The following is a 27,340-nucleotide window of genomic DNA, read 5'->3' on the forward strand; positions in this document are numbered from 1 at the left end:
TGCAGAGCAGAGCAAGAGAAATGCAATCTTCTCTCAGGAAAGCAGTTAAAGAGAGCAAACAAGACCTTTACTGAGTTTTCCCACACAAAATTCCAGAAGGAGCTATTATTTTCATAGTCTGATTACAAAAGTAAATCACAAATATTTAAAAATATGCTCAGGATGAGATCAGGTAAGACAGATGTCCAAGTGTTTTAGAAGGAAAAGACTGTTAATGTAAGAAATGTTCACTGTAGGAGAAAGAAACTTCTTCACAGGACAGAGAAACGCTATAGATATTTCTACTTATCAACAGATTTTCCTGTTTGTTTGTTCTCATTTCCTGTAGTATAACTCTTTTCTTAATTTCAGGGCTTTCGGTATATTTTTTACATTATCACATACCTCCTCCTGCTGGTACTAACTCAGACAACAGTTAGACTGGAGTTATAATGGAAAACAAATACGTGTCCAAATACCAGAAGGCTCATTTTATAAAAAAAATCATTGACATCCTCAACAATCTACAGGATGAGCTTAAAGACCTACTTTACATTTTGAGACAAAATGTGTAGCTTTCAACAGAGATATATAATACGGCCATAGCACCGCTCAGAGAAGTCTTCTCTGGCCTTTTCTCCCATCTACCTCAAAAGAATGACTTGATTCACTATTGAATTATAAAATGAGTTTGCCTGGAACTATCATAATTATGTTTCCAAAATACTTCATAGGATTTGAAACTGAAACTTGGATTTAGGGGTTTGGGGGTATGAATTTGAACTCTTCCAAATAGAAGATGTAACAACCAAACTCAGTATCACATTTCAAAGCAATGAAATCGTTTCCATTAACCAAAAAACCAAATCAAAACAAAAACAAACAAAAAAAGAGCAATGTGTTGTGAAAACTGAGGTTTCAAATGCAGTTTTGCTTTTTCTCTTTTAAGAATTATAACTTAAAGGAGATGCACTCTGAGTATATTTTAGAATTATGATCGAATTCTTCATTTTCAAACCTGTGTTTCCTAGAAGTATATTCCATTGTGCTACCTCTTGGCTGGCCCCAGTTTCATGATAAGGACACAGAGTATACAGACCCAGACTCCTGGGGTTCAAAGCCCACTTCCTCAATTATTAGCTGTGTGAGCTCGGAAAAGTTACCTAACCTCTGTTTGCTTCATGTCTATAGAGATAAGAGTATCTCTCCGGGAGACTTACCATATTTAAAGCACTTATAATGGTGCTTAGAACAAGGGAAAATCTCACTATTTCAGCTCTTATTATTATGCTCTATTCAGAGGTTCTCACCGGGAAGAGAGTGAGTGGTTGGAGAAGGAGTGCGAAGTCCAGTTTCGCGTGTGTATTTGCTGAGAGATAAGTCTTTGGGCTGGCACAGTCCTTAGCATTCCCTAAGTGGTTACTGGGTGCCATGCAGGTCACTTTTATTTATGGTCTCTCTAGCCTTCACAATTACACTGCAGAGTAGGTGGTATTATCCCCACTATGGCAATTAGAAAGTGAAGCATCGAAAATAAATACCTTGCCCAAAGACATTCCACAAGGAAATGATGAATTTAAGTTTCATATAAGACTCCAGAAATCTGTGCTTGTCCCACCCTGCAGGCCACCTCCTTCAGGCAGAGCTCCTGAGGTCTCTGCTCTTCAGGTCCTGGGGCCTTTGGCTCTGTCTTCTCTCCCTCAATAGGGCCTGCCTGAGGGTGTGGCCATGAAGAGTGATGAATTCAAATGAGATGGAGACTGACAAGGATTCTCCTGCAAGGCTCATGCCCCAGGGGTCAAGGACCCATTTCTGAGAGTGTTTCCATGCTGATCACCGTGCTGAGCTTCTCCCGGAGCCACTGCCGGCCTCTAAAGTCAGCCCAGGGGCTCCTGCTTACATAAGAGGCAGAGGACAAAGGAAAACTGTGCACTCACAGCTCTTAATGTTATCTCTGTGCTAGTCCTTTGGGAAGCACCATAAGCCAGTGCTTAGTCCTGCCATCTCTGAAGTCAGACAGGGCTGGGCTGAAATCCGCCCTCCCAGCTCTCCAGCCCCATGAGCCTGGAAAAATTACTAGACTTCTCTGGTCTTCAGAGTTCTCATTCATAAGATCAGGTAATCATGGCACCTCCTGTTAGCATGCCCTGCAGTTGTTATGCAAGTGAGTGAGGCAAGGCCTGAGCCCCAGCCCCAAGCAGCTGCTTCTACTAGTGCTCCACTTGCCACAGGGCAGAGCGCTTTTTATATTTCTATATACGGATTTTTCCCTAGACTATGAGATACTTGAGGAGACACAGACGCCTTACTAATGTTGACAACTCTAGTCCCTAGCACAGGCCCTGGAACACAATAAGATTCTAACAAGATAATTAACACAAAGGTTAGCTGCGTGGCCAGCGCTCTATGGAGCTGCCACTTCTTAACAAGGATTATGCCTGTTAATTAAAAAAATATATTTTTTCCATATCTAGGTGAGAGTTGTTAGAATCAGTGGTTAATTTTACAATGTCCTTTAAGAATTTACTTGATTATTCATAATGATAAAAATAAAGGAGTGTATTAATATATTCAAAGAGGAATAAGAAAAAATAATCTCATCCTTGGAAGTATTTTCAAAATAAAAACGTGCAATAATTTACCGAAGATAGCTTAATTGTGATTTTTGGAGAGAGAAAGTTGTTTGAGAAGATACTGGAAGCTTCTGGAATTTATGATTCATGATTTATGATGCATACAAGAGGCAGCAAAAAGAACATTTCTTTCTAAAGGTTAAAAATTATTCCCCTGCTTCTGTAGTAAACAATCTACATCATATCTCTTGCACTAAGATAACCAATGTCACAAACTTGAGCGTCCTTTTGACGTATGTGTAAATTCTCTAAGCAGTTCTCAGATGTTCAGAGAATAGCACACTGCGTGTTGAACAGCGGGCAACGTTACCTTCCAAAGCAGCCATGGCATGTGCCCTCCCTTTCGATATAGTTCCACAGGCCAATGGGGTTTCCATTCAAGACGGCCTCTCCTATGCAGCCTTGGAAGTGAGTAACCTTCACAGCAGCAGACTTCTAACGTAAACAAACGAACAAACATCACCCACATACATTTGCTGGAGAGAAATACATTCTCTGAGCACATGAACTTCTCCTGGGAGCTCAAATCTAACAGATTCGAATTTTCAGAAAACAATATACAGAAAAACATCCAGTTGTAATCACTGGATTGCCTTCCAGTTTTAAGGCAGGATCCTACTGTGAGTGACAACGGGGTGGGATCTTAAAGATCATCCCAGTGCCTAGGGTCACTGGAGTGAAGCCCCTTTTCTAAGCATACAGATAGAGACCCAGAGAAGTAGTGAGTAGTGAAGGGCCCCACTGGGACCAAGTCCCTTGTTCTCATTTCAAAGTGTAGAACCAAGTCAAGGAACCTGACTTGGTGAGACGGTGACTGGTGCAGTGAGATCAATATAACTGGCTCTTTTGTAAACACAAATTAGTCTACCACTAGAGATAAAGGAACTTTACAGGAATTAATATGGACTATTGAATTCCTTGTTTCATCATTGGAAAATGAACCACTGGCTTCTTCTCAGTTTATAGACTACTTAAGCATGATCTTTGACCGTTCAAAATCAACCTATCCCTGCAGATGAACGGTAATTAAGCAAAATACCGGAAGCAGAAAAATCTCCACCTGTCTAAGACACAGTCAACAATTTAAACATATTAATGTTATACAGGTGGCATCAGTCAACTGGTCCTGCTCAGAGAGCTTCCAGAATTTTACCTTGATTTGTCCTCCAAGTCCTCCAACAAACATTAATGTTGAATTGTTTATATCCAGGACGTTAGCTGTTCCAGGGGATTTACTTGTTTTTGTTGGTGGTTTTTGAGTTGAGCTCATTTCCTTTACGCTCAGTAAACCAGTGTTTCCAAATCTACATATCACAAAGAATTGCAAAAGGAAAACTTTCAGAATTTCAAGTCAATACCAGAAGTTGTACAGATCTGCTCCATGCACAGCCTCCCTCTGGTTGACTCCACGCCCATTTCCCCAGCCTCCCACCTGGTTGGTCTCTAGCCTCTGGTCTGGCCCACCCTCCCACTCTCCAGTTTATTTTTCATGGTCCTGTAGAGTAGTTCTTCTAAAACATGTATCTCATCCTGTTCTCTTCCTGCTTAAAACAGTTACAGATAATGAGTTCAACTATATTTGGAGGCAGCCTATTGTCTTCTATAAACCAGTTGCTATCGAGTCAACTCCAACTCATGGCAACTCCATGTGTGTCAGAGTAGAACCGTGCTCCACAGGGTTTTCAACCCCTGACTTTTGGAAGCATATGCCAGGCCTCTCTTCTGAGGTGCTGCTGAATGGACTTGAACCACCAACTTTGGGTTAGCAGTTGATCACATTAACTGTTTGCACCACCCAAGGACTCCATTAACTACAATATTACCCCACTTTTCTGAAAAACAAAGCAAAATACAAGTTCCAACAACAACAACAAACTATACTGCTACAGAAAAGTGAAAAGGAAGCTACGTCTCCAGCTGCTAAAAAGTAGTTAGCTCTGGAGAGGGGGTTTAAGGGAGAATTTTTGCTTTGTGCTGAATTTTAAGAAAACGCATCTCCCACTTGGATCCTTTTCTTCTGTCCTCTTGCACTTGCGCACCACTGCCAAGCACCATGGGGTTTCTACCGTGCGGTGTTTTACCCCCTGCTAACTTTTACTGGGCTGGCTGCCTCTGACTTGCTCCCACCATTCTCAAGGTAACCTAAACTTGTAGTTTTTTTTTTTCCTTTTTCGGATGGCTGATTTTGGGTAATAAGTGGGAAAAAAAATCCTTATTTCTATAGTTAATCTAAATCAAGTATTTTTAAATTATAATCTAACTTCTTAGAAGTTTCAAAGTCTAGCATATAATGTTATAAGTATTAAGCTACTTATAAAATTTTAGGCAAATATAGTTTAAAAAGGAAACCCTGGTATCAGTGGTTAAGCATTAGGCTGCTAACCAAAAGGGCGGCAGTTTGAATTCACAGGTGCTCCTTGGAAACCCTATGGGTCAGCTCTGCTTTGTCCTATAGGGTCACTATGAGTCGGAATTGACTTGATGGCAATGGGTCTGGGTTTTTTTTGGTATAGTTTAAAAAAGAGAGATGCTAGGAAAGAACTTTCTCTCTTACCTGGTTACATAGATACTATGCCATTTGTTGTCATCAATTGTGAAGTCTGAAAATTCCAGTCGTGTGGACCCGGAGCCCACATCCCACAGGAAGGCCACCTTTCCACGCTGCATCTCCACGGCCAGGAAATCCTCCTGTAGGTGGCACATTGAGGCAAGGTGAGTTTACACACTGGCCTGTTTGCTGGACTACCAAAACGCTAAAGAACGAGCTTGCACAGCATTCTCTCCAAAATTAAAAAAAAGCAAAAATCAAAAAGCTACCTTCCTTTTTCTGTAAATACTCCTCCCCGGAGCTGGACCGTGACTCAGGGCTGATGGAACAGTGTCCACTGTTCAACACTCTGGCCCCCGGCCCTTGCCCACATGGCTCTCCATGACGGCTCCCCCATCACAGCTTCCTAGTAGCACCCTCTGTGCAACTCCACCAGTCTAGCAAGCATGAGGCCAGGCTCTGCACTTGTTTGTTTCTCAGTCATTTCTAAGGAGGTGACCATTTAGTGGGAGATACAGAGTAAATCAGGAGCTGTGGAAGCCCACATCATATGTGCGCATGTGTTTTGCACATATCCTCCTAAGGGGTCATTACAGGTAACACATGGCCTTCTAACATTTTCTGTCCTAACACGCCCAAGGGTTCTGGCCCATTCCTGCTGGCACAATGACCTTCCAGGGCATTCTCCACAGGGCACTCCCTCTGAGAACCGCCGGAATCTCACTGGTGAAGAACCTGGATGAAGCTAGGGCGCACGCCTCCCACCCCTGGTGACAACCACGAACACTGGCTTTACGGGCCCAAAGGTAACCAGTCCCTTCAGGGTCACAGAGGGCATCACACAGTGTTTAGTTCTTACGGCTTGTGATTCAGGCAGCAAGGAGACGAACTCTTCAGAAATGCCATTTTCCTCCTCACGGGGATTTAATTTTTTGTTTGTTTTCAATCTAATGCTACCAGTTAAGCAAACATTTAGTTCCCTTAGAACAATGAATCATTTCCCCAAGGCCCCCCCCCTTTTTTTTTTAATAGAAAAATGTCAATTCAGAAAATACGTATGTTCCTAAGAAAAACCATTGTCCTCTGCAGGTCTGTAACTTACGCTGGTGCTGCTCCCGAGGTAGAACAGGAGGTTGTCCGGTTCGCTGGTCTTAACGTGTAGCCTTAAGGTGTTGTAGTTGGTGGAGGAAATTGGCGGCTGGTAGGCCCGGATGCAGTCTCTGTCTGCAGACACAGCAACTTTAATCTGTAGAGGCAAAGGGAAGCACCCCCATCACTTCATGGCCAGCGCCAGCAGTTCACCAAGAGCTCAAAGTGTTACCCCTAACAGATGTTCCCTGCTTGACAGGCTTCCCACCTCGATAGTATGTGCAGCTTTGGGTCTCAAGAAGCAAAAAATCAGATAATGGTGAAAATTATTTTATTTTGTATAGTGTTTAAATATAGGAACATTGGTGTTGGGTTTTTAGAGTATTTTATACAGGAAATGATCGTGATCACATGATTTTAATTCCTTAAAGACAAGGACCATATCCAAATCACCTGGAATCCTTACAGCTAGCAGAGACAGGATATTTGATGACTATGTGGTGAATAAATGGAGGAGTAACAAATTTATTTATTTTGCAAATATTTATAGCATGCATATTGCACTTATTTTTGTAATTAGCAGTTATTCGTGTGTATATGTTATATTAACCTTAAAGATTATAAGATTGTATTCACCATAGCACTGGAACCATCCCCTGGACTGACATTTATTTAGTGACTGCAACTAAGGCAGAAGCCAGAGCTCAGGTAGACCTACATGCCTTTTCCAAGAGAAAGGTCACTCAAGGGAAAACAAAGAGCCCAGAACTCCTTTCTCTGGGCTAGAAAGCTTCAGGTGGATAAATGCAAGACCAGAGGTCACAGTTATCCCCTAGGAGGTTCCCAGTGGCATGAGAGCCACGGCGTTTTTCTACAGTCTTACTATTTCCCTGAAAGTCCTTTAAAACACAGCCAGTGCGATCGGCCCTGGAGGGCCATGAAAGTTTTCTCGGCTCGTGCTGTCTGTGTGCCTGCAGACGCTGGCACATTTGTCCAGCCATTGTGCATGTGTGCACGTACACACTGCTTTTCCAGGGATGAGGCCCATACTACGAGCACATTCTGAAGAATACTTGGATTTCTGAAGCTAAGTTGATAAGATGATGCAGTGACACTACACGTGACCAATGACACTTGGAGTGATAGGACACTTAGACTTAATGTGTTCTATACCACCTAGGTTAATAATTACAGTCTACAAATCTACACTATAATTATAAATGGAGTCCCTGGGTAGTGCAAACAGTAAACACCTTGCGCTGCCATCCAAGAGGCTGGTGGTTCCAGTCTACCCAGAGGTACCTCAGTAGAAAGGCCTGGAGAGCTACTTCCAAAAAATCAGCTATCAAAAACCCTACGGAGCACAGTTCTACTCTCACACAAATGCTGTTGCCATGAGTCACAGTAGACTCGACAGCAACTGTAACTGAATAGTTATAAATAATTATACATCTCCACAAGGACATGGAGATTTATTTTCTAAAAACAGGTTGAAGTACGTTGAATAAAGTATATTAATGAACACACTTACGAGGTGGCTATGAGGAAGCTGGCTTTATTGAGAGCGGGGGCTGTGGGAGCTGCAGGAGGCTGGGGTGGGGGGCCATTTCCACAGGAATTCTAGGGCACGGTGTGGTTGAGAGCGCCCGAGTCCCGAGGGGAGCGCATGGTCTAACAGGAGCCCCATACTCACAGAAGCTGCTTGTTTCCGGGCTTGGCTGATCAGCAGTTTAATTTCTGATAGGTTTCTGCTCAGGTTCTCTTCTAATATCTTCAAAGGCTTCAACCGATCAAATAAAAGGTTGGCTTGTGCTTCCACATCTTTAACTTTTCTTCCAACTAACAGAGCTAACAAATAGAAGGAGGTGAGGGGTGAAGATAAAAGCTGAGGAGGGCAGGACAAAATAAATTCATTACTAATTCATCAACAAGGCACTGGATATAGAACATCTTAAACAATTAATCCTTGAAATTTGGGTAAATACAGGAGAAATACATTGCCCCAAACCCTTCTCTTTCTCTATAAATGCAAATCCAGATGTTAGCGCCTTTTTACGTTTTTAGGAATGCGGTTTGTGAACAGCTGTGGAGCTGTGATCTGCATTGTAATGTGAAGGGAGACCGTGGACCTACTGGCCTCTGAGGAGTCGCGCATGAGTCCGTTTGTTTCTTGTAATGTGGCATTCACCATGGACAGGACAGCCGATGTACTCAGCAGCTTTTGGCTCAAACCCACAACGTCCCTCAGCGTGCTTGCTGCACTCTGGTTTGCAGAGATAGCCAGCTCGGTGGTGTTGGTTTCTTTGTCTCTAACACCTGAAATAAATGAATACACGAGCATACTGTCTGGAACAAACTTAATTGTTACACAGACACACGCTTCAGTATTTCTTATTGGTTGCTAAACACAAAACCAAAGGCTTACAGAACAAACTAGTTTCTCATTAAACAGTTAGTACATATATTGTTGTATGACGTTGGTTAATAACCCCATGACATGTCAACACTCTCCCTTCTCAACCTTAGGTTTCCTATTATCAGCTTTCCTGTTCCCTCCTGCCTTCAAGTCCTTGCCCTTCAGTCTTGTTTTGTTTTAAGGGCCTGTTCAAGTTTTGGCTGAAGAGTGAACCTCAGGAGTGACCTCATTACTGAGCTAAAAGCGTGTCTGCGGGCCATACTCTCAGGCCAGCAAGACTGGTCTTTCTTTTTGAGTTAGAATTTTGTTCATCATTTTTCTCCAGCTCTGTCCGGGACCCTCTATTATGATCCCTGTTAGAGCAGTCAGTGGTGGTAACCAGGCACCACCTAGTTGTACTGGACTCAGTCTGGTGGAGGCTGTGGTAGATGTGGTCCATTAGTCCTTCGGACTAATCTTTTCCTTGTGTCTTTAGTTTTCTTCATTCTTCCTTGCTTCTGACGGGGTGAGACCAGTGTTGTATCTTACATGGCTGCTTTCAGGCTTTTAAGACCCCAGATGCTACTGAGCAAAGTAGAATGTAGAACATTTTCTTCACAAACTCTGTTATGCCAATTGAGCTGGATGTTCCTGAGACCATGGTTCCCGCCAGGGCTATGTTTTAACAGCAATATTAAGGCTGTGTATCAGGTACTCTACAGCTCCCGTGTTGATACAAATGAATACTTTCTGTCACAATCCTCTGGAATGTGATTTCAACACGCAACAAGATCACAAAAGCGGCTGCTAATCGCTGTGTGCTCAGTCTCTTTCATGTTAATAAAAGCTAAGCTTCTTCATTTGGTTTCTTTTTTAATCACCCCCTTCTCATTTTCATTAAATGCCTTTTCCAAATAATTCCATGTCTGGTTAAGAAGGTTTGGGGACTTACACTCATCAGTGAGAAGAAAGTGTCCTAGGCTAGAGGAAGTGGTGTTTGCCTTCAACATCACCAGGGGCCAGGTATGACAGCAGAACAGAGACTCAGAGGTCACCAGAGGCGAATTAGGATTCAGAGTGGAAGGGATTCTAGAAAATCTGAGTGATGATTTTCTTAAAAGGCACTATTACTCATTTCAAAAGTGTTTAATCACAAGTAAGGCCAAACAACACTAGAAGAACCTGGGGAAAGAATGCACAGGTGTTCTTTACACTCTTCTTGCAACTTCTCTGCACGTCTGAAACGATTTCCGAATAAAAAGTTATTTTTAACTGTTTAATCAATATATGCCACATTATCCTTAGAAAAAAGAAAGAAAGAAACTGCCAGAGCAGAAAATGCTCCGTTGATTTAAAGGTAGAAAGGAAGCCCAAAGCACAGCTCCCCAGTCATTATTTGATCCTAATACCTTGCAACATGTTTTCTCCTGTTCACAATGGGTGATTGAGAGCTTGACATAACTAACGCCACAAGGATGCACTAAGTAATCTACAAGCATTTTATATTGCACCAGCTGCACGGGTCTCTTTCAAAGGGGTGCAGAGCCCACTCAGCTCCTGCGGCCTTGGTCTCTCTCCTCTTCTTTGTTCTCTTGAGAAATGGCCTTCAGCCTGCAAGCCGGCAGCTAGGAAGGCTGCCTGGTCCTTTTGGTCTGCAACTTTCTTTCTTGCTCCTTATCTCACTCAGAGTGGACTTGGCAGGCCAGTTCCACTAGCTGAGAGACTCTTACGTAAGTTTTTCAGCTGGTTACAAACATACAGATTAGAGTCCAGATGTCTGACGTGCATATCTTTAGTTTAATAAAGAGTTTCCTGTAGTTGTTTTTTGATGTCTATGACCATCAGTGGGCTACGTGCTTAAAAACATTAGGTAATCCTTACCAAAATGATACATAAGCTCTGATGTAAAAATTGCTCTTTGGGACTCCATAGAGGCAGCCTGTGTTGCTGCTGGGTTCCCGGTGATGTACACATCTCCTGAATAAACTTTCTCACTCTTTCTGACTTACAGTACGTTTCATTGGCTTGACTGACTGCTCCAGGGCACGAACCCCAACTGAATAACACTTACAACGGACCTATGGAGATGAAAGGACTTGGAAGTTGAGTTTGGGTATCTTGTAAGACTTTTGAGAAAACTGCTTATTATGAGCCAAGAGAAGCTTGGGGAGTGTAAATAATGCAATGAGAGCACAATTCATTTGTATTAAGCTTTTAAAAGTCATCCTGCTTAAAACTTTAATTACCACTGCATTTCCAAACTATCAATATTAAAGTGATCCATAAGCCTTTTTTTTTTATGAGCCTATTTTAGATGCTTCTTTGAACCTATCTGGTGTTTTTAATTGTTCTTCTGGTTAAGGAAATTAGTGAATGGGGGTTAGCTTCATTCAGATGAAAGTTCTAGGTCATTCACTCTGAAAGTATGGTCAGATTGAAACCTAAAAAATAATCAGTTAAATGTGTGAGTAGCTCCCTATGGGAGTCTTTCTCTTGCTTCGTGAAGGAAGAACGCCAAGCAAGAGTTCTTTAAATTCCCACATTTATAATGAATCCTGTGTTTTCCCTTAAGGCAGGAAAAGAGCATTCCAGCCTCTTGCTGACCTCTGTGAGTTGCCCTTCTTTCATCTATGGCCTGCGCCAAGTGTATTTTTAAAGCAAGCAGTTAAGATGGCAGCGTAAAGGCTCTAAGACTTTTGCTTTTAAGAGTATAATTCTAGCATTTCAATGCAAGTGTTCTGAAGTTATTTAAAAAACAGCCATCTCAACTCCCAAATCAGATTTCTTTGCAAGTAAAAACTACCAATCTTGGTCTCATTTCGAGCTAGGGCTCTCGATCAATCTTGAGGCAGGGTTCATCGTGTTCCCACATGACGGGATGCTGTTTATTAAATCAAGAACCCCCTTTCCACTTACCTTCTGGGATTGCTCTAAGGATCAAGAGAGATTCATTGATCTGCCTGGTAATTTTATCAGCATTCTCTTGAAATTTGTTTACTCTTCTTTTCAAACCACTCAATTCCAATGTAATACCTATTTAAGGGGAGGAGAAGTGCTCGCTGTTAGGTTAGCCTAGTAAGTAGTTACCCTTGCAATTGCTTTATCACTTCTGATCCTATCTGCAGAATTCAGTTTTCCACAGAGACCTCCAATATTAAAAGTTTTGCCGGCAGACAATGAGTTTAGCTCTATTTGTTATGGAAATTGAGTGGTTTTTAGTTTTCCAGGTCATTTTCTACCTTGCTTGTCATCCTTCTTACTAATATTTCTTCTTAAATTTCATGTCCAATTTAATTACAGCTCCAGGGTGAATCACTGTGTTAATGAGATTCACTTTCTACCCACACCTAAATCCGGCTTTCTTCTCTCCTCTAGGTTGTATAGACCCAAATGTGGGCTCCTGCCTGTGACTCTGCCTCACGATCTTGCACCTGCTTCCCTGGCCCTGCTTCCCCCCTTTCCCTTCTGACCACCCAACAGTGACTCAACCTAGGCTTCTTCAAGCTTGACAAAGTTGTCTGATCAAAGCTTTTACTTCCTAAATTTCTGTTCATAATAAACAATCACATTTGGATTCTGAATACATGGCTTAAAAATAAATTATTGATAAAATCCTTGATGAACATCATAGGTCTGCCTAAAACTTCAAACGCCAGAAAGTTCATTATTTCATGGTTTATAAAAATCTTTGACTGTTGTATAAATTGAAATGACAGCCCACCAACATTGATGCTAGGGTTTGTGTTCAAGGCTTTACTGTGGGCATTGTGCATTTTATACACTTTGAAAAGACAACATAGTTTCTAAATGGAGTCAGTAACAGAGAAACAGAGAAACAAAAGCATGACACATCCAAGCTCTGGGCTCAGACAGCTGGGGAAGGATCCAGTAGCAGACATGGAAGTAGTCTGAAAGGGGTATGAGCTCTGCATGTGGCCTACTATCTACTCCTTGGGGGAAACACTGATATTTTTGAGATTTTAGAATATATTAAGGTGAAAAGTATACTATACGCTATGAAAATTTGTATGTCTACATAATTTCTTTTGTAAGTACCTTGTATAACAGACTTCTGTTTCCATGTTGTGTTATGTTTATTAGATAACTAACATATGCCAAGTAATTCCTTATTGAAAATCTCAGGAAGAACTAAATGCAAACATTTTGAGAAACTGATAAATCAACTACCATAATTATCTTATGCAAACCTGCCATGAGTCTAACATCATGTTGGCCCTGGGAGAAAGGTAAAAGAAATATCAAACATAACACATACCTTCAAGGAATTGTGAAACAATGAGAGTTGAATAGAAGACCACAGGCAACCAAAGATGACCTCACCCAACAAATACTATGAAGAACAATGAAAGCTTACAAGATAAAGTGATGAGTGTATAATTTAATCATAAGGAAAGCTTAAAATCCCTGTGGAAGACAGGCATGCCTGCACATTAAAATCAGAGATATAAATTGGAATACAATTTAAAATTACATGGTGTTTATATGATAAAAACAAAACAAAAACCCATTGCTGTCGAGTCGCTTCCAACCTATAGGACAGAGTAGAGCTGCCTCATAGGGTTTCCAAGGCTATAGTCTTTACAGAAGCAGACTGCCACATCTTTCTCCAGTGCAGAACCTGGTGGGTTCCAACAGCCAACCTTTTGGTTAGCAGCTGAGCACTTAATCACTGTGCCACCAGGGCTCCTTGTTTATATGATAGGTTTGGAATATTAATGTGACAACAAAATTAAAAGCTGAAAATTGTGCTGAGGAAAGAAGAACGTTCTAACGTTCCGTGAACAGGGATGTGCCCGTACTCACTCTGCCTATCAACACAGTTCATTCTAGGAAACTGACCTTGATGCCTCTTACTCAGGTCGCTGCCTTCTTTTAGAAATTTGGAACTGCGATGGAGAGCCACTTTCCCATTTGAAGCAAGGGATTCTGAGAACTGAAAAACAGAACAACTCGAACATAGTTACTGGAGGGCAGGTGGAACCCTGCTGGAGACAAAGAAGGCCACTCTCTCAGAATAGCCTCCAGTCAAGTTCCCAACAAGAATGGAAACTGGACAACATGTAGGGACAATTGAAAATGGCTGAGGAGAGGGAACAAAAACATTGCTAATTATATAAAGAAGGAAACCAGACATTAAACAAAGATTTTACCACAGGTGAAGAAAGATGTCTCAAGTAGATATCAAGTAGCATTCTCATTTTTATTGTAAGAAATTCTGCAATTTTCCTCATCTCTACATCACTAGTCCCTAGTCTTTATAAAAAAGTTTTATTATCTTGACAAATTAAAATGTATATATGACGAAAGAAGCCATAAATGGACTCCACAAGAAAAGGAATATCAAGAGGCATAGACTTGAGCACTGAGTTTTTGGCCCAGCACTTTATGGAAAAGTCTCCGGAAAGTCCAGAGAAGGCATGCAGACATGACAGCCCAGGGGCATTCTTACCAGGCTGGCCTGGGTTGCGGCCCTGAGAGCGTGGTTTGCCAGTGTCTCTGATTCTTCCACCAGGCCTTGAATGTTGGAATGGACATGGACTGCACTGGTAGCATTCAAGGACACATGTCTGACATTTTCCAGGCCACTATCAATTCAGCACAATTAGAGAAGTTACGATAAACTAAGTAAAAGCCCCAGGTTCACTCACTAAAATTATAAGCGTCCCCCATTCTCGAAAGCCTTCTAGTTTCCCCTTAAAAAAGTATCAACAAGGACTAACAACATATGGATTCCCCTCTAACTCCCAGAGTAATCTTTGAGAAGCAGTAGCCAGCCATGCTGGCATGATAACATTCACAATCGTTGTTTAATTAATACCGGGAAAAAAGGGGGCTGCTGCTGTTTTCCATCTTTCTGTTCACACATCAGCTTCCACCAGCCTCCCCGCCCTTCTCTCTGCTCAAACCCCTGCCTGTGCCTGTGCTGCCATGGCAAGTCTGCAGTGATTATAGTCTCCCTGCCACGCACTGGTTAGTTTTCAGAAAGCTTTTCCAAGCACATGCAAGGGTGCCGAATCTTATCACTCAAATGGAATACACCAATTTGATGAAATTCACTAGAGATTTTGGAAGACAGTCAGATAATATTTCAATCAGATGAACGTCATTCTCACAAATGGGCAAAATCACTTATGAACTTGCCAACTGGTAATAGTGCAATTTCAGCCAGCTCTCTCTCTCTTCAAAATGACACACCTTTGCCTGAGTAACTCACTTCATTTTCTTCCCAAGGTTATTGAACTGGGTGATTCCCAAACCCATCACGAGCAGTTATTGCTTCCTACTATTTGATTGGCAAAACCTAGTGATTTATAAATAAAAGCTAGTGATGTTATTTAACTTTGCGCATCATATCAAATTGCTTTGACTACTCTTACACAAAGAAATAAAGACTTTATTCCAGCTAGGTAGTTAGTCAGAACATATTTTTCTCTTTTAGGAAGTGATAAGAGGAGGTGAAAAGAAAAAAGTTAACTGAGTACCCAACTCCATTTTCTATTACCGATTCCTGTGACATATGTAGACCTTGGTACTCGGTTAAACATGTAATTTACATAGTATTCTATCTTAAAAACAAACCAAAAAACCCCATAACTGTTGATTCCGACTCATAGTGACCCTCTAGTACAGAGTAGAACTGCTCCGTAGGGTTTGCAAAGCTGTAATCTTTACCGAAGCAGACTGCCACATATTTCTCCCATGGAGTGCCTGGTGGCTTCGAACCACCCACATTTTGGTTAGCAGCTGAGTGCTTAACCACTGTGCCACCAGGGCTATCTTGCATCATTTTAATTGCCTTTCATTGTGTGATCTAATCAATTACTGCCAGTATTCCTCAAATTGGAAAGATATTTATTTCCCCTTCCACAAAACACACTCACAAACTACAAAAAACATACATGTTTCCATGTGTCCAGGTTTTTTCCACCCATAATTTATAACAGGTTTTAATGAGGTAAACTTACCAGTTAGCTGACAACATTGTGTAAATCAAGATAAGGCCTCAAACACCAGCTCCCATATTTCTGCTGATGAGAATCACCTGGGGATCTTTAACAACCTCCACAGCCCACGCCAGACCCCTGACCAACTAAATCCCAATCTTCGACTTGGAGCAGACTGGGGAGGGGAGGGCACCGAGGGCCAGGGAACAAAGGCATCAGTACTTTTTAAACAAGAAGTATGCTTCTTGTTTAAAGGCGTTTTTAACAGAATGAAGACACATTTGACAAATATCCAAAGACATAAGCTAAAATAATTGTATTACTAGGGTAGACCTTCAGGGAGCAGAAAATAATTGGGGGTGGACTCTTTCATAGATTAGGAAAGAGACCTTCAATGCTTCTATTCCGTATCCTCTGTCACACACGTTGTTGCTGTCAGGTGCCATCGAGTCAGTTCTGAATCACTGCAACGTCACGTGGCAGAGCGGAACTGCCTCACAGGGAGGCAGGAATCTTCACAGAGGCAGGCAGGCCACCAGGTCCTTCTCCTGCGGAGCCACTGGGTGGGTTCGGACTGGCAACCTTTCAGTTAGGAGCCGAGAGCTTAGCCATTTGCACTACCAGGGCTCCTTCCATCCGTGCATAAAGCCACCCAAATCATAAGCTCCAAAAAGGGGGGACATGTAAAGATGTTAATATCCTTGTCCTGACACATATGCAACCTAACAAAGCACTGACCACCTAGTAGGTGCTTAAGTAAGCCTGGAGGGCTTGATAGTATAGCATCGTACTCATTTCCATCTGTATCCATTTCAGTTTGCATTTTTTTTCATCATACATTTATTCTGATGTTATTCAGTAAACTATGCTGCCAGACATGGGAGGAAATCCTACTTGACATGTAAAATACAATGGGAGTCCTCATGTTTGTGCGAAGGAAGAAGAGTGACTCAGTGTTATAAACAAAGTAGCCATTCCTATTCTTCTTGATCAATGGATCACAACTCTCAAATTCCTGTAGAGGTGTGGTCTTACCTGTCCAGAACACCTGATAGTCTTTTGAGCTCAGCAGCATGATCCTCAGCTCTGTAGACAAGTCCAAGTGCTCTTCTTCTGGACATCTGCATGACCAAATCATCTACATGACCCCTGAGTTTGGCATTCCATAGAAGTAGCTCATCCCGGTGATGGTCTAAATGCTACAGAGAGAAAGCAATATTTTTAATATACGCATCTATTTAATAGCATACCAGTCAACCAGTTGCTGTCGAGTCGATTCAGACTCATGGCGACCCCATGGGTATCAAAGTAGAACTGTGCTCCAAAGGGGTCTCAATGGTTGATTTTTAGAAGTTGACCACCATCCTTTCTTCTGAGGTGCCTCTGGGCAGACTTGAATCTCTAAACCTTTGGTTAGCAGCTGAGCATGTTGACCATTTGCACCACCCACGGACTCCCAAGAGTGTACATTTTGTGTGCATACACGTGAGGTGCCAGAAGCCATGCTCAGGGGTAACTTACAGTCAGAGCATTTTGGGCGGCGTCTGCGTGTGCACTGGCAGCATCTATCAATCCTCTCCCTTTCGCTATTAGCTCTGAAGTCAAGTTTTGCTCTTCTTGAACACGCAGCTTTTTATCCTACAGCAAAAATTACTTGTTAAGGATGCTTCATAAAAGCAAGTCAGCTCCTAACACTGATGCCTAACGCCACGTGCTGAAGTTAACACTCGGGGGATCACATTTCAAGACACTGACACAGTGGTATAATTTACACTGGAGAATGTGGTCACCAGCTCTAATTAGGAAGGTGAGAGCAACTTGAGACTCACCTTGAATTCTCTCAGGTTGGTGTTGATAATGGGCAGCAGGCGGCTGCTTTCCTGGGTCTTCCTCTCTGCTTCACGCACCAGGTCTTCTGCCTCCTGCAGGTCACTGCTGAATTTTGAAAGGAGGCTGCTGGCTGCTTCTTGTAATACCTTCAACTCTTCCTGTGGCTTCTGGTAATTCTTCTGAATTTCTGACAGCAGATATTCCGCAGCTCTGATAGACATAAATGCCTCGCATAGTAAGTAAACGGACCATAGAGCTTAGATCTCTGAAATGGCTGGAAGGATATCTACATATTCATACCAAGTTTCCTTCTTCTTGAAATCAAAAGTGATAAATCATAGCCTCTTAAAAGTGGAAACAGTTTTGCTAAGACAGCTACAGATACGGCAGATTTATACTTTAAGCTTAACAAATTATCTTTATTCTCAAACTTCCTAACACATTTTAGTAGGGAAATTAAAAGAATCATCTCAGTGACCTGGATTCAGAAAATCAGCACTACAGTTTATATTAATGATGGGAACCGCAATCTTTCACTGTAATATCATAAGAAATTGAAAGAAGGCTATTGAGTGATTTGCCATGAATTTACCAGTACATTTATATATTAAAGTTTTTCTGCAGCTAGTTAAGAAATAGATTTTATAAAAACATTCCAATTCAAATTGTCAGAAAGATATTTTTGCCATTGACAAATGCAAACGAGAAAATCAATAGACATTTTTTCCTTTCTTTACAAATATGCTACCAAATTGCTTATTTAAATCAATTTTGAGTTTATAACTACATAAAACAATACATTTTCATACTACAAATCTTTGCAATGGTTGAATATATTCAATTAACTCTCTGCTTCAATTTGTCAGGAGAACTTTCAAAGTTTCATGGAAATGACTTGTAAAACACCCTCAGCATTCACAGATATCAAATCACTGGGTTAACATATAACAGAAAGCATTTTTCAACGGTATATATTTAAACTCTGACAACATTAGAACAATATCAGGAGTTATCTGAACATTTTTATGATTTTTAATGATAATAAGATGTTACATTATGAAGCAGTCAATGAGAACTAAAATAAATACACAAGTATATCCTATATATTAGTCTGATCATGAATTTATCATTCCTTATCATTAACACAGATATTTCTCTTGAAAGATGCCACAAATAGCCAAAGCAATCTTGAAAAAGAAGATTAAAGTAGGAAGACTCACACTTTCTGATTTTAGAAGGTACTTTAAAGCTACAGTAATCAAAACAGTGTGGTACTGGCATAAAGATAGACATATAGGCTAATGGGATAGAATTGTGAGTCCAGAAATAAGCCCATTCATCTATGGTGAATTTATTTTCAACAACAGTGGCAAGCCCATTCAATTGGCGAAAGAACAGTCTCTTCAACAAATGGTGCTGGGACAACTGGATATCTCCATGCAAAAGAATGAAGTTGGGCCAAACTTCACACTATATAAAAATTAACTCAAAATGGGTCAATGACCTAAATATAAGAACTAAAATCATAAGACTCTTAGAAGAAAATATCAGGATAAAGCTTTGGGACCTAGTTTTTGACAATGGATTCTTAGATATGACACCAAAAGCATGAGCAACCAAAGAAAAAAATAGATAAATTAGACTTCATCAAAATTAAACACTTTTGTGCATCAAAGGACTTTATCAAGAAATTGAAGAGACAACCTACAGAATGGGAGAAAATATTTGGGAACCATATATCTGATGAGAATTTAATATTCAGAATATATAAAGAACTTCTATAGCTCAACACAAAAACAAACAACCCAATTAAAAAATGGGCAGAGGACTTGAATAGACACTTATCAAAAAAACAAAACCTATATATATGTATATATGTGTGCATGTGTGTGTACACAAATGGTCAATAAGCACATAGGGAGAAGCTCAATGTCATTAATCATTAGGGAAATGTAAATCAAAACCGTAATGAGATACCACTTCATACCCACTAGGATAGCGATCATCAGAAAAACAACAGAAAATAGCAAGGATGTGGAGAAAATAGCAAAGGAAGACAAGGATATGGAGAAATTGAAACTGTCATCCATTGCTGGTGGGAACGTAAAATGGTGTAGCCATTCTAGAAAACACTCTGGCCATTCCTTAAAAAAAATGAAACATAAAATTACCATATGACCCAGCAATTTCACTCCTAGGAGTACACCTAAAAGACTTGAAAGCAGGGACTCAAACAGATACATGTAAACCAGTGTTTGCTGCCTCATTATTCACAATAGACAAACGATGGAAAGAACCCAAAATCCACCAACAAAGGAATGGATAAACAAAATGCAGTGTATAAACGCAACGGAATATTACTCAGTCGTAAAGAGAAATGATGTCCTGATGAATCTTGAAAACATTATGCTGAGTGATGTAAGTCAGACACAAAGGACAAATATTGTATGATCTCACATATATGAGAAGGCATAGAAACGAAAGTTTATTAGTGGTTACCAGGGTTTGAAATGGGGAAGAAACAGGGGTTATTGCTTAAGGGGTACTGAGTTTCTGTTTGGGGTGATGAAGACATCTGGAAATGGATGATAGTGATGGTTCCACAACATGGTAAATACAATTGTCACTGAACTGCACACTTAAAAAAGGTTAAAATGGTAAATGTTTTGTTACACATATTTTACCACAATAAAAAAAAAAGAACTTAAAATAGAGGTCAAATTTTTATCTACGAAATGATGTTACTATCTAAACTGAAACCAAATGAATTGACATAGTCATCGATGACTTTATTAAAAACAGATTCAAAATTTTTTAAAAAGCTTAAAAAAAACCCCAAAAACCCTTACAGCTCTTCATTAGCTTCTTCCTGCAAAATTTTTCAATCAATACAGTAAACCAGTGTTTTTCAAACTGCACTTCTCTGTGACACTACAGTTGCATGAGTGTTATGAACTGAATTGTGTCCCCCCAAAATGTGTGCCAACTTGGCTGGGCCATAATTCCCAGTATTGTGTCATCTCATGTGGTTTTCCTATGTGTTGTAAATCCTACCTCTATGATGTTAATGAGGCAGGATTACAGTTATGCTAATGGGGCAGGACTCAATCTACAAGATTAGGTTGTTGTTTTAAGTCAATTTCTTTTGAGATACAAAAGAGAGAAGCCAGCAGAGAGACAGTAGGACCTCATACCACCAAGAAAGCAACAAACAAGGGAGCAGAGCATGTCCCTTACACCTGAGGTTCCTGCACTAAGAAGCTCCTAGACCAAGGGAAGATTGATGACAAGGACCTTCCTCCAGAGCCAACAGAGAGAGAAAGCCATCCCCTGGAACTGGCACCCTGAATTCGGACTTCTAGCCTACTAGACTGGGAGAGAATAAATCCGTTTGTTAAAGCCATCTGCTTGTGGTATTTCTGCTACAGAAGCAGTAGATAACTAAGACAATGAATAAAGTGTTCCTCAGTGAAATCAGTTTAGGTGTACCCTTTAGATGCCTCTTGGAGACCCACGATGCATGTCAACCACTAAAAGCTTTGAAAAGACTTGCAGTAAACAGTTTTCTTTTCTTCAACAAAGGCCTTCTCCAAAAGAGTCAAAAGAGAACCTACTGACCGGAAAAAAAATTTTGGCTAGAACATATTTAGGGATTAATCTCTAAAATTTATAGAAAACTTCAACATTTCAACAATAAAAAAAGAATCCAATTAAAACATGGGCAAAGGATATGAACAGACACATCACCAAAGAAGACATTCAGACAGCTAACAAACATATGAAGAAATACTTGGAATCATTATTAGCAATTAGAGAGATGCTAATCAAAACTATAATGAGATACCACTTTGCTCCAACAATACTAGAAATAATAATAAAGAAAATAACAAAGGTTGCTGGGGTTGTGGGGAAGTTGGAACTCTTATACACTGTTGGTGGGAATGCAAAATGGTACAACCACTGTGAAAAACAGTATGGGACTTCTTCAGAAAGCTGGAATAGAAATACCATATCATCCAGTAATCCCACTTCTAGGTATATACCCTAAAGAAATAAGAGCGGTGACATGACTAGACATATGCACACACATGTTCATTGCAGCATTGTTCACAACAGCAAAAAGATGGAAATAACCTAAGTGCCCATCAATGGATGAATGGATGAACAAATTATGGTACATACACACAATGGAATACTGCGCGATGATAAAGAATAATGATGAATCCATGAAACATCTGACAACATGGATGAATCTGGAGGACATTACGCTGAGTGAAATCTGTCATGAAAGGTCTAATATTGTATGAGACCACTATTATAAAGTAACAACAAAAGGTTTACACAGGGGAAAAAAAAGAAAGAAAAACATTCTTTGATGGTTACCAGGGATGGGAGGGGGAGGGAGGGAAAATTACCAATGAAATAGAAGACACATGTTAATAGTGGTGAAGAAAAAGGCAATATATGATACAGGGGAAGTCAGCAAAACATGACCAAGGCAAGAGAGGACACTGAGAAGAATGCAAAAATAACAGGCAACTATGGTAACTACTACAGTTTAGACAATCCTACAACAAGATTAACAAATAATAATTTACGAATAGATAAATAGATACACCAAGAGGTGTAGGAGGATGTAATGGAATACACTCACTGACAGATACAGGTTTGGTGGTGGATATTTCCACATACATGACCGTAGGTGTGGCTGATACAGTGCAGTCAGGGAGACCTCTTAGACATAATCAAATACCTCACGCGATGAAGTTCCTAGGCTAGAAAACAAAGGACCATAGACTTGGAAGACATTCACACCAACTGGCATAACATAGTTTATAAAGAAAATATTCTGCATCCTACTTTGGTGAGTAGCATCTGGAGACTTAAAAGCTTGTGCGCTGCCATCTAAACTACAACTATTGTTCTCTTATTGCCTGAAGCAAAGGAGAATTAAGAAAACCAAATTCCGCAGGGAACAATTAGTCCAAAAGTCCAGGACTAATGGACCACGTGAACCACAGCCCACATGACCCTGAGATCAGAAGAAGTAGGTTGTGCCTGGCTACCATTTACCCATCACTCTGACTGGAATCACAACAGAAGGTCCTGGACAGAGCAGGAGAAAAATTGCAAAACAAAAAATCAAATTCGCAAAAAAGACCAGACTTACTGGGCTGACAGAGACTGGAGGAACTCCTGAGACTAAGACAGGGAGCTAAGTCCCTGAGATTAGAGGGTACCTGTTTGAGAAATAGTGAAGAGACTGGTGTGGTTAGAGGAGAAGCAAGTAAAAGAGAAATAGACTACACTATGAGAGGTAATACGGGGTTGAGGGGAGAACCTAGAGACTTAGTAAGACAGGGAACAGAGGGGACCCCAAATCTGCAAACAAAGTAACAAGAAGTAGGCCAGGGTGCAGAAACAAAGCCATTCCCCAGAACAATGGGGCAGGGTATCTAAAAATAGCCCGCAAACTTCTTTAAAGTTGCCTTTCAGAAGCAGCTGGAGAAAACCAGGCCCAGGGACATGCGCAGAACATCCACCTGTGACCGCTGTGTGACCTTCCACCAGGGGCAGTAAGGGGCTACGGCCCCAGCCGGGGAATCAAACTGGGGAGTCGGAGACTGGGCAGGCGCGACACCCCATAATAAGTCCAGCTACGAATCCCAGAGGCCTCCAGGACAGGAGCCATCTTGGAAAGCTGCTGCGCATGCACCTTAGTTAACATATCCCTGCTCGTGCCTATGAATAAACATAAATCTTTTCCTGTCCAAGAACTTTAAAAAACTCTGGCCTGTCTTTTGTTCTGTGAGATGAGCGTAAGCGTTGCTCTAGGCCCTCCTTGTCTCGGCTTGCAAGCCTCTTCAATAAAGCTTTGCTTGTGTGGAAAACTGCGTGCCTTACCTGCTCATTCTTGACCAGTGAGAGGCAAGAACCTTATTCAGGTAACAAGACTATGGTCCTAAGACACCCTTCTGACCTGGAACTGAAGCCATCCCCAGAGAACACCTCCCAGCCAAACCATAGGCAACCCTAAACAATAACACCCTAAAAGAATGTACTCCTTAGAACAATTAATTATAGGGGATCAAAAGGGCAATATCTGCCCAAAAGCAAAGATGAGAAAGCAGGAAGGGGTAGAAAATCAGGACTAAAAGAAACAGAGAACCCAGGGCAGAAATGGGGAGAGTGCTGACACATTGTGGGGAATGAAACAAGGTCATGAAATACTTTTTGTACAAACTATCCAATAAGAAACTGATTTGCTCTGTAAACTGTCACCTAATTCACAATTAAAAAAAAAAAAAAAGTTTTCTTTCCTTAGTAGATGCTGCATTTTCTGAACTTATCTGGGCAAAGAACATAATTTTTAATCGCTCTAGGGCACAAGTGGAAGACCGATGGGAACAATGAGCCCTTGGTGTGCAGTGAAGGGTCAACACAGCAGGCCTGACTGCCATCTTCAGACAAGCCAGATGCGAGGAGTTCAGGATGCCTCCCAGGGATGCCTAAAGGACAAGCGTGGCTCCCTGTCTGTGCAAACAATGTGCTCTATGCTGAACACCTGCTTTCCTTCTGGAAGCCTGGAATTTTGGTGAGTGCTAGGCCAGCTCGGGGCAAGACCTGCAGGGAGGTGTACGCAGAGGGGCACGGCTGAGGCCCAACTTCAGACGTAGCAGGGCTTCAGTGCTAATGTTCATAAACATGGTTGAGGATGGTAATCACCCACTGCTCCTGAATCCTGCACAAAGTTTTCAGCTGAGCTCTTACCTTCACCCTTCCAGTGTTACCTTCCGTCATGCCTCTACACCTACGCCGGATCATAATCCACGCTTCTGTGGTCCTGACCCAGTGCTCACTTCCTCCCTTCATCTTAAATGTCATGACGTCTGCTGTCTCTAATAGCCACAATTCCACTCACGGTCTCATATGGGCTGAGTCTCAAATGGTATGTTCTTCCTAGTCTGTCTTAGTCCGGAAGCTGTGCTGAAACCTGTCCCCCATGGGTGACCTTGTTGGTATTTGAAATACTAGCAGCATAGCTTCCACCATCACAGCAACACACAAACCACCACAGTGTGATAAACTGACAGGAGGGTGGCGGACTGCATGGCTAGCCACTGACTGTAGATTTTCTTCTGTGAGAGTTTACTGCATTACACTTGATCTGTACTAAACACAGTAGGCATGAGGTCCTCTTGTTCATGCTAGATGGGAACGCTGTTCCCAAGCCATGGCGGGGGGGAGGGGGGAAACACCTATTGCATAATTGCACAAAGATAGGGATATTGGCATTGATTACACTTTTTTCCATTTGGGGGGCTGGTACCCATCTCTTGCTATACTTGACAACAGGGTCCCTCTCTTCTCTTAAGGTATTTCATCTGCAGTGAGAGCTTTCTTTTCATCCTGTCCTCTCATTATTCCTTCTTCTCCCTCCACATTCAAGCTCCTACCTCTAGTTGGTCGTATCATGAATAACACTTAGGAACTTACTTGAGCTCCGTGGTGGCATTTTGATGTAACTGCATGAACTGCCTTTTCTGTATGGCTTCCAGCAAAGATGTAATGTTCTCTTGCATATTCTGAAGAGCGGAGCTGGGCAGCTGAAATTTTTCATCCAAGGTCTGATTTAGAGTTGTTGCTTTTTCAATAATTTCTATGGAGAAAATACATCAATATCATTTAGTGAGTTTCTCAAAAGTTGACAGTACTGAATGGAAAAACCTAGAACTTTCTTCAGTGAGGCTGCTCTGTTTATTTAGCCTGGGTGGGACCTCCAGACCGGGCCAGCCATGCCACCCCATATTTCTTAATGTAATCTGCACATCTCCTAACAAAACCCCCATGGATTTGGGGTTATGGCTTATTTCATGTCTGTGTTCCCCAGTACCCACAATAAGCCCATAAGAGTAGGGGCTCTGCTCATCACCTTTACCTTAGCGTTGCCCTGCACCTGGCCCAGATATCAGCGCATAGACCCACATGATATTTACTGGATGAATGAGCCCAGTACTTGACACTACTCTTTATTTAGCGTATTTTTTGTTTTAATAACGTCCTCACTTCGCCCTGTAAAGCCTGATTTGCATTGGGTTTTGTACTTTTTATCCTTTCACGCTATAACCCAAAAAGAAGAGCCAGAATATGTTCCTGGCAGCCAGAAAGACTGAAAACAGCACTCTAAAAGACAAAAATCAGACAGGCCATCCAGAGCAGTGAATAAATTACTCTAATACCATGGATATACACTGGCACAAAATTGATGCCCCAGCTACTGGCAGCAGCTTTTCTGAACAAAAGGATGGAGAGGTACCATTTCTACTTTGCCCTAATGGGGCTTGATAATCAGGCCCTAATCGTAAGGCATAATACAGCAAATAAAAAAGGAAATGTGCATTTTTTTTTTTAAGGATAAAACTCTCAGTGAAAGACTCTGGCCAGGACCTTTCAGGATCCCCAGACTTAGAAGCATTTTGGTCCTTTGGCTCTAGGAGTCCAGTACAAGATCTGGCACCAATCTATCACCACATTTAATAAAGAGAATCTGTCTTTTTCTACCAAATACGCACAGGCCCCCTTCTCCTCCCACACCAGATGTGGGTCACACTACCTGTGATACTTTTCTGCAGCTTCTCAATAAATGCCCTGAGGTCTCCACTCCTGTTGAAGACTCTTTCAGTCGCCCTGTTCACGTGTTGGCTACTTGTTAACACTTTGGCAAGCTGACGGAAAAGAAGTCTCAGGTCAGTTTGACCAGAAATATGTAAACTTCGGTATTCCCAGTTGTTGCCTCTTTTAAGCCACAAAATATGTTCCAGATTATATACTAAAGACACACACTATCATTTAAACCAAGGTTACTAATTCCGAGTTAGAAGATAAGTGTTTAATGAATTTATTTACTACTCATTTATCATGAAAAATGATGGTATATTTTTAAAAGCAGCTGATGTAGCTATCGAACTACAGACTGCCCCGGTGCCTATATTGCAAAGGCCCTGTGTTCACGTTAGGGCCCAAGTAAAAGAATACATGAAGTAAAATCTTGCTAATTTGTATTGACTGTGAAAACTTAGTCTATGGGCTAAGAGCACAGCATCAGGCAATCTGGGTTTTAGGCCCGATTCTGCCATGTTGTAGTCCACTCACGAAACATCCCCCAAGCCTCACCCATAATTGGGAAATAATAATACCTCCCCGGGCAGTTATGAGGATTAAATGCAATAATGTCCATAAAAACAAAGTCCAGAGGCTGGGACTTGTTGCCCTCGGCTGTTATTTTTATTAAGAGTTTATAATTTGGAAAAGCAAAGATTGTAATTTGCAAGAATATAAAGTAACTCAGACTAGGTCTGAAAATGTTTTCTAGTCAAGATTCACAAAGAATCTTCTTTAATGGATGGAGACAATTTATTTTAACCAGCTTATCAGTTCCTACCAAATGTTTACTCTGCAAAACTTAAAGCCTGCATTTAAACCCTTGAACTCTTCCCAAATCGTCGTTAATTCTCAATTCACAGGAGCCAAGTTAATACATTTTTAGGGTGCGTGATTTTGCATGTGGGCATATGTTTAGAGGCAGAGGCTAAATACATAGTTGTATGTATACACGGTCACATGTGTATATATGTGTACACAGACGCATGAGCACACATACCCACACACACGAAATTCACAAGTTTTTTTAAATTTGAAGCTAGGCCTCCCTCACTATCTGCAGATGAAGATATTCTTTTTGGGTCACTAAAAACCATTCATCTGGCATGGGCTAAACAGAATAAATAATTTGCTGCTGACATAAAAGCCAGCTCGCTTGCCATGCAAAGTCGACAAATCAAAACCTCCGGCTGTAGCCTGCCTTCTGCACAGACGTGGGATGGTGAGGTTTGGGCTGTGC

The 27,340-nt window shown here is 41.3% G+C and overlaps 1 protein-coding gene across 1 annotated transcript in view; it reads right to left on the minus strand.

Annotated features, from left to right (window-relative positions):
* LAMA1 (laminin subunit alpha 1) overlaps positions 1 to 27,340 on the minus strand; it is a gene marked incomplete at its 5' end in the record, with an annotated part of 156,831 nt that overhangs the window by 39,673 nt on the left and 89,818 nt on the right. The window contains 14 exons of the mRNA XM_023544158.2: positions 2,923 to 3,047; positions 3,766 to 3,916; positions 5,167 to 5,300; positions 6,263 to 6,406; positions 7,943 to 8,097; positions 8,383 to 8,565; positions 11,561 to 11,677; positions 13,505 to 13,598; positions 14,115 to 14,250; positions 16,645 to 16,808; positions 17,131 to 17,247; positions 17,439 to 17,649; positions 24,937 to 25,099; positions 26,054 to 26,165. Coding sequence (XP_023399926.2) covers positions 2,923 to 3,047; positions 3,766 to 3,916; positions 5,167 to 5,300; positions 6,263 to 6,406; positions 7,943 to 8,097; positions 8,383 to 8,565; positions 11,561 to 11,677; positions 13,505 to 13,598; positions 14,115 to 14,250; positions 16,645 to 16,808; positions 17,131 to 17,247; positions 17,439 to 17,649; positions 24,937 to 25,099; positions 26,054 to 26,165 — 2,006 coding nt within the window. The remainder of the gene's footprint in view (positions 1 to 2,922; positions 3,048 to 3,765; positions 3,917 to 5,166; positions 5,301 to 6,262; positions 6,407 to 7,942; positions 8,098 to 8,382; positions 8,566 to 11,560; positions 11,678 to 13,504; positions 13,599 to 14,114; positions 14,251 to 16,644; positions 16,809 to 17,130; positions 17,248 to 17,438; positions 17,650 to 24,936; positions 25,100 to 26,053; positions 26,166 to 27,340) is intronic.

This window comes from Loxodonta africana, chromosome 11 (genome assembly GCF_030014295.1).
Source record: "Loxodonta africana isolate mLoxAfr1 chromosome 11, mLoxAfr1.hap2, whole genome shotgun sequence".
Taxonomy (NCBI): domain Eukaryota; kingdom Metazoa; phylum Chordata; class Mammalia; order Proboscidea; family Elephantidae; genus Loxodonta; species Loxodonta africana.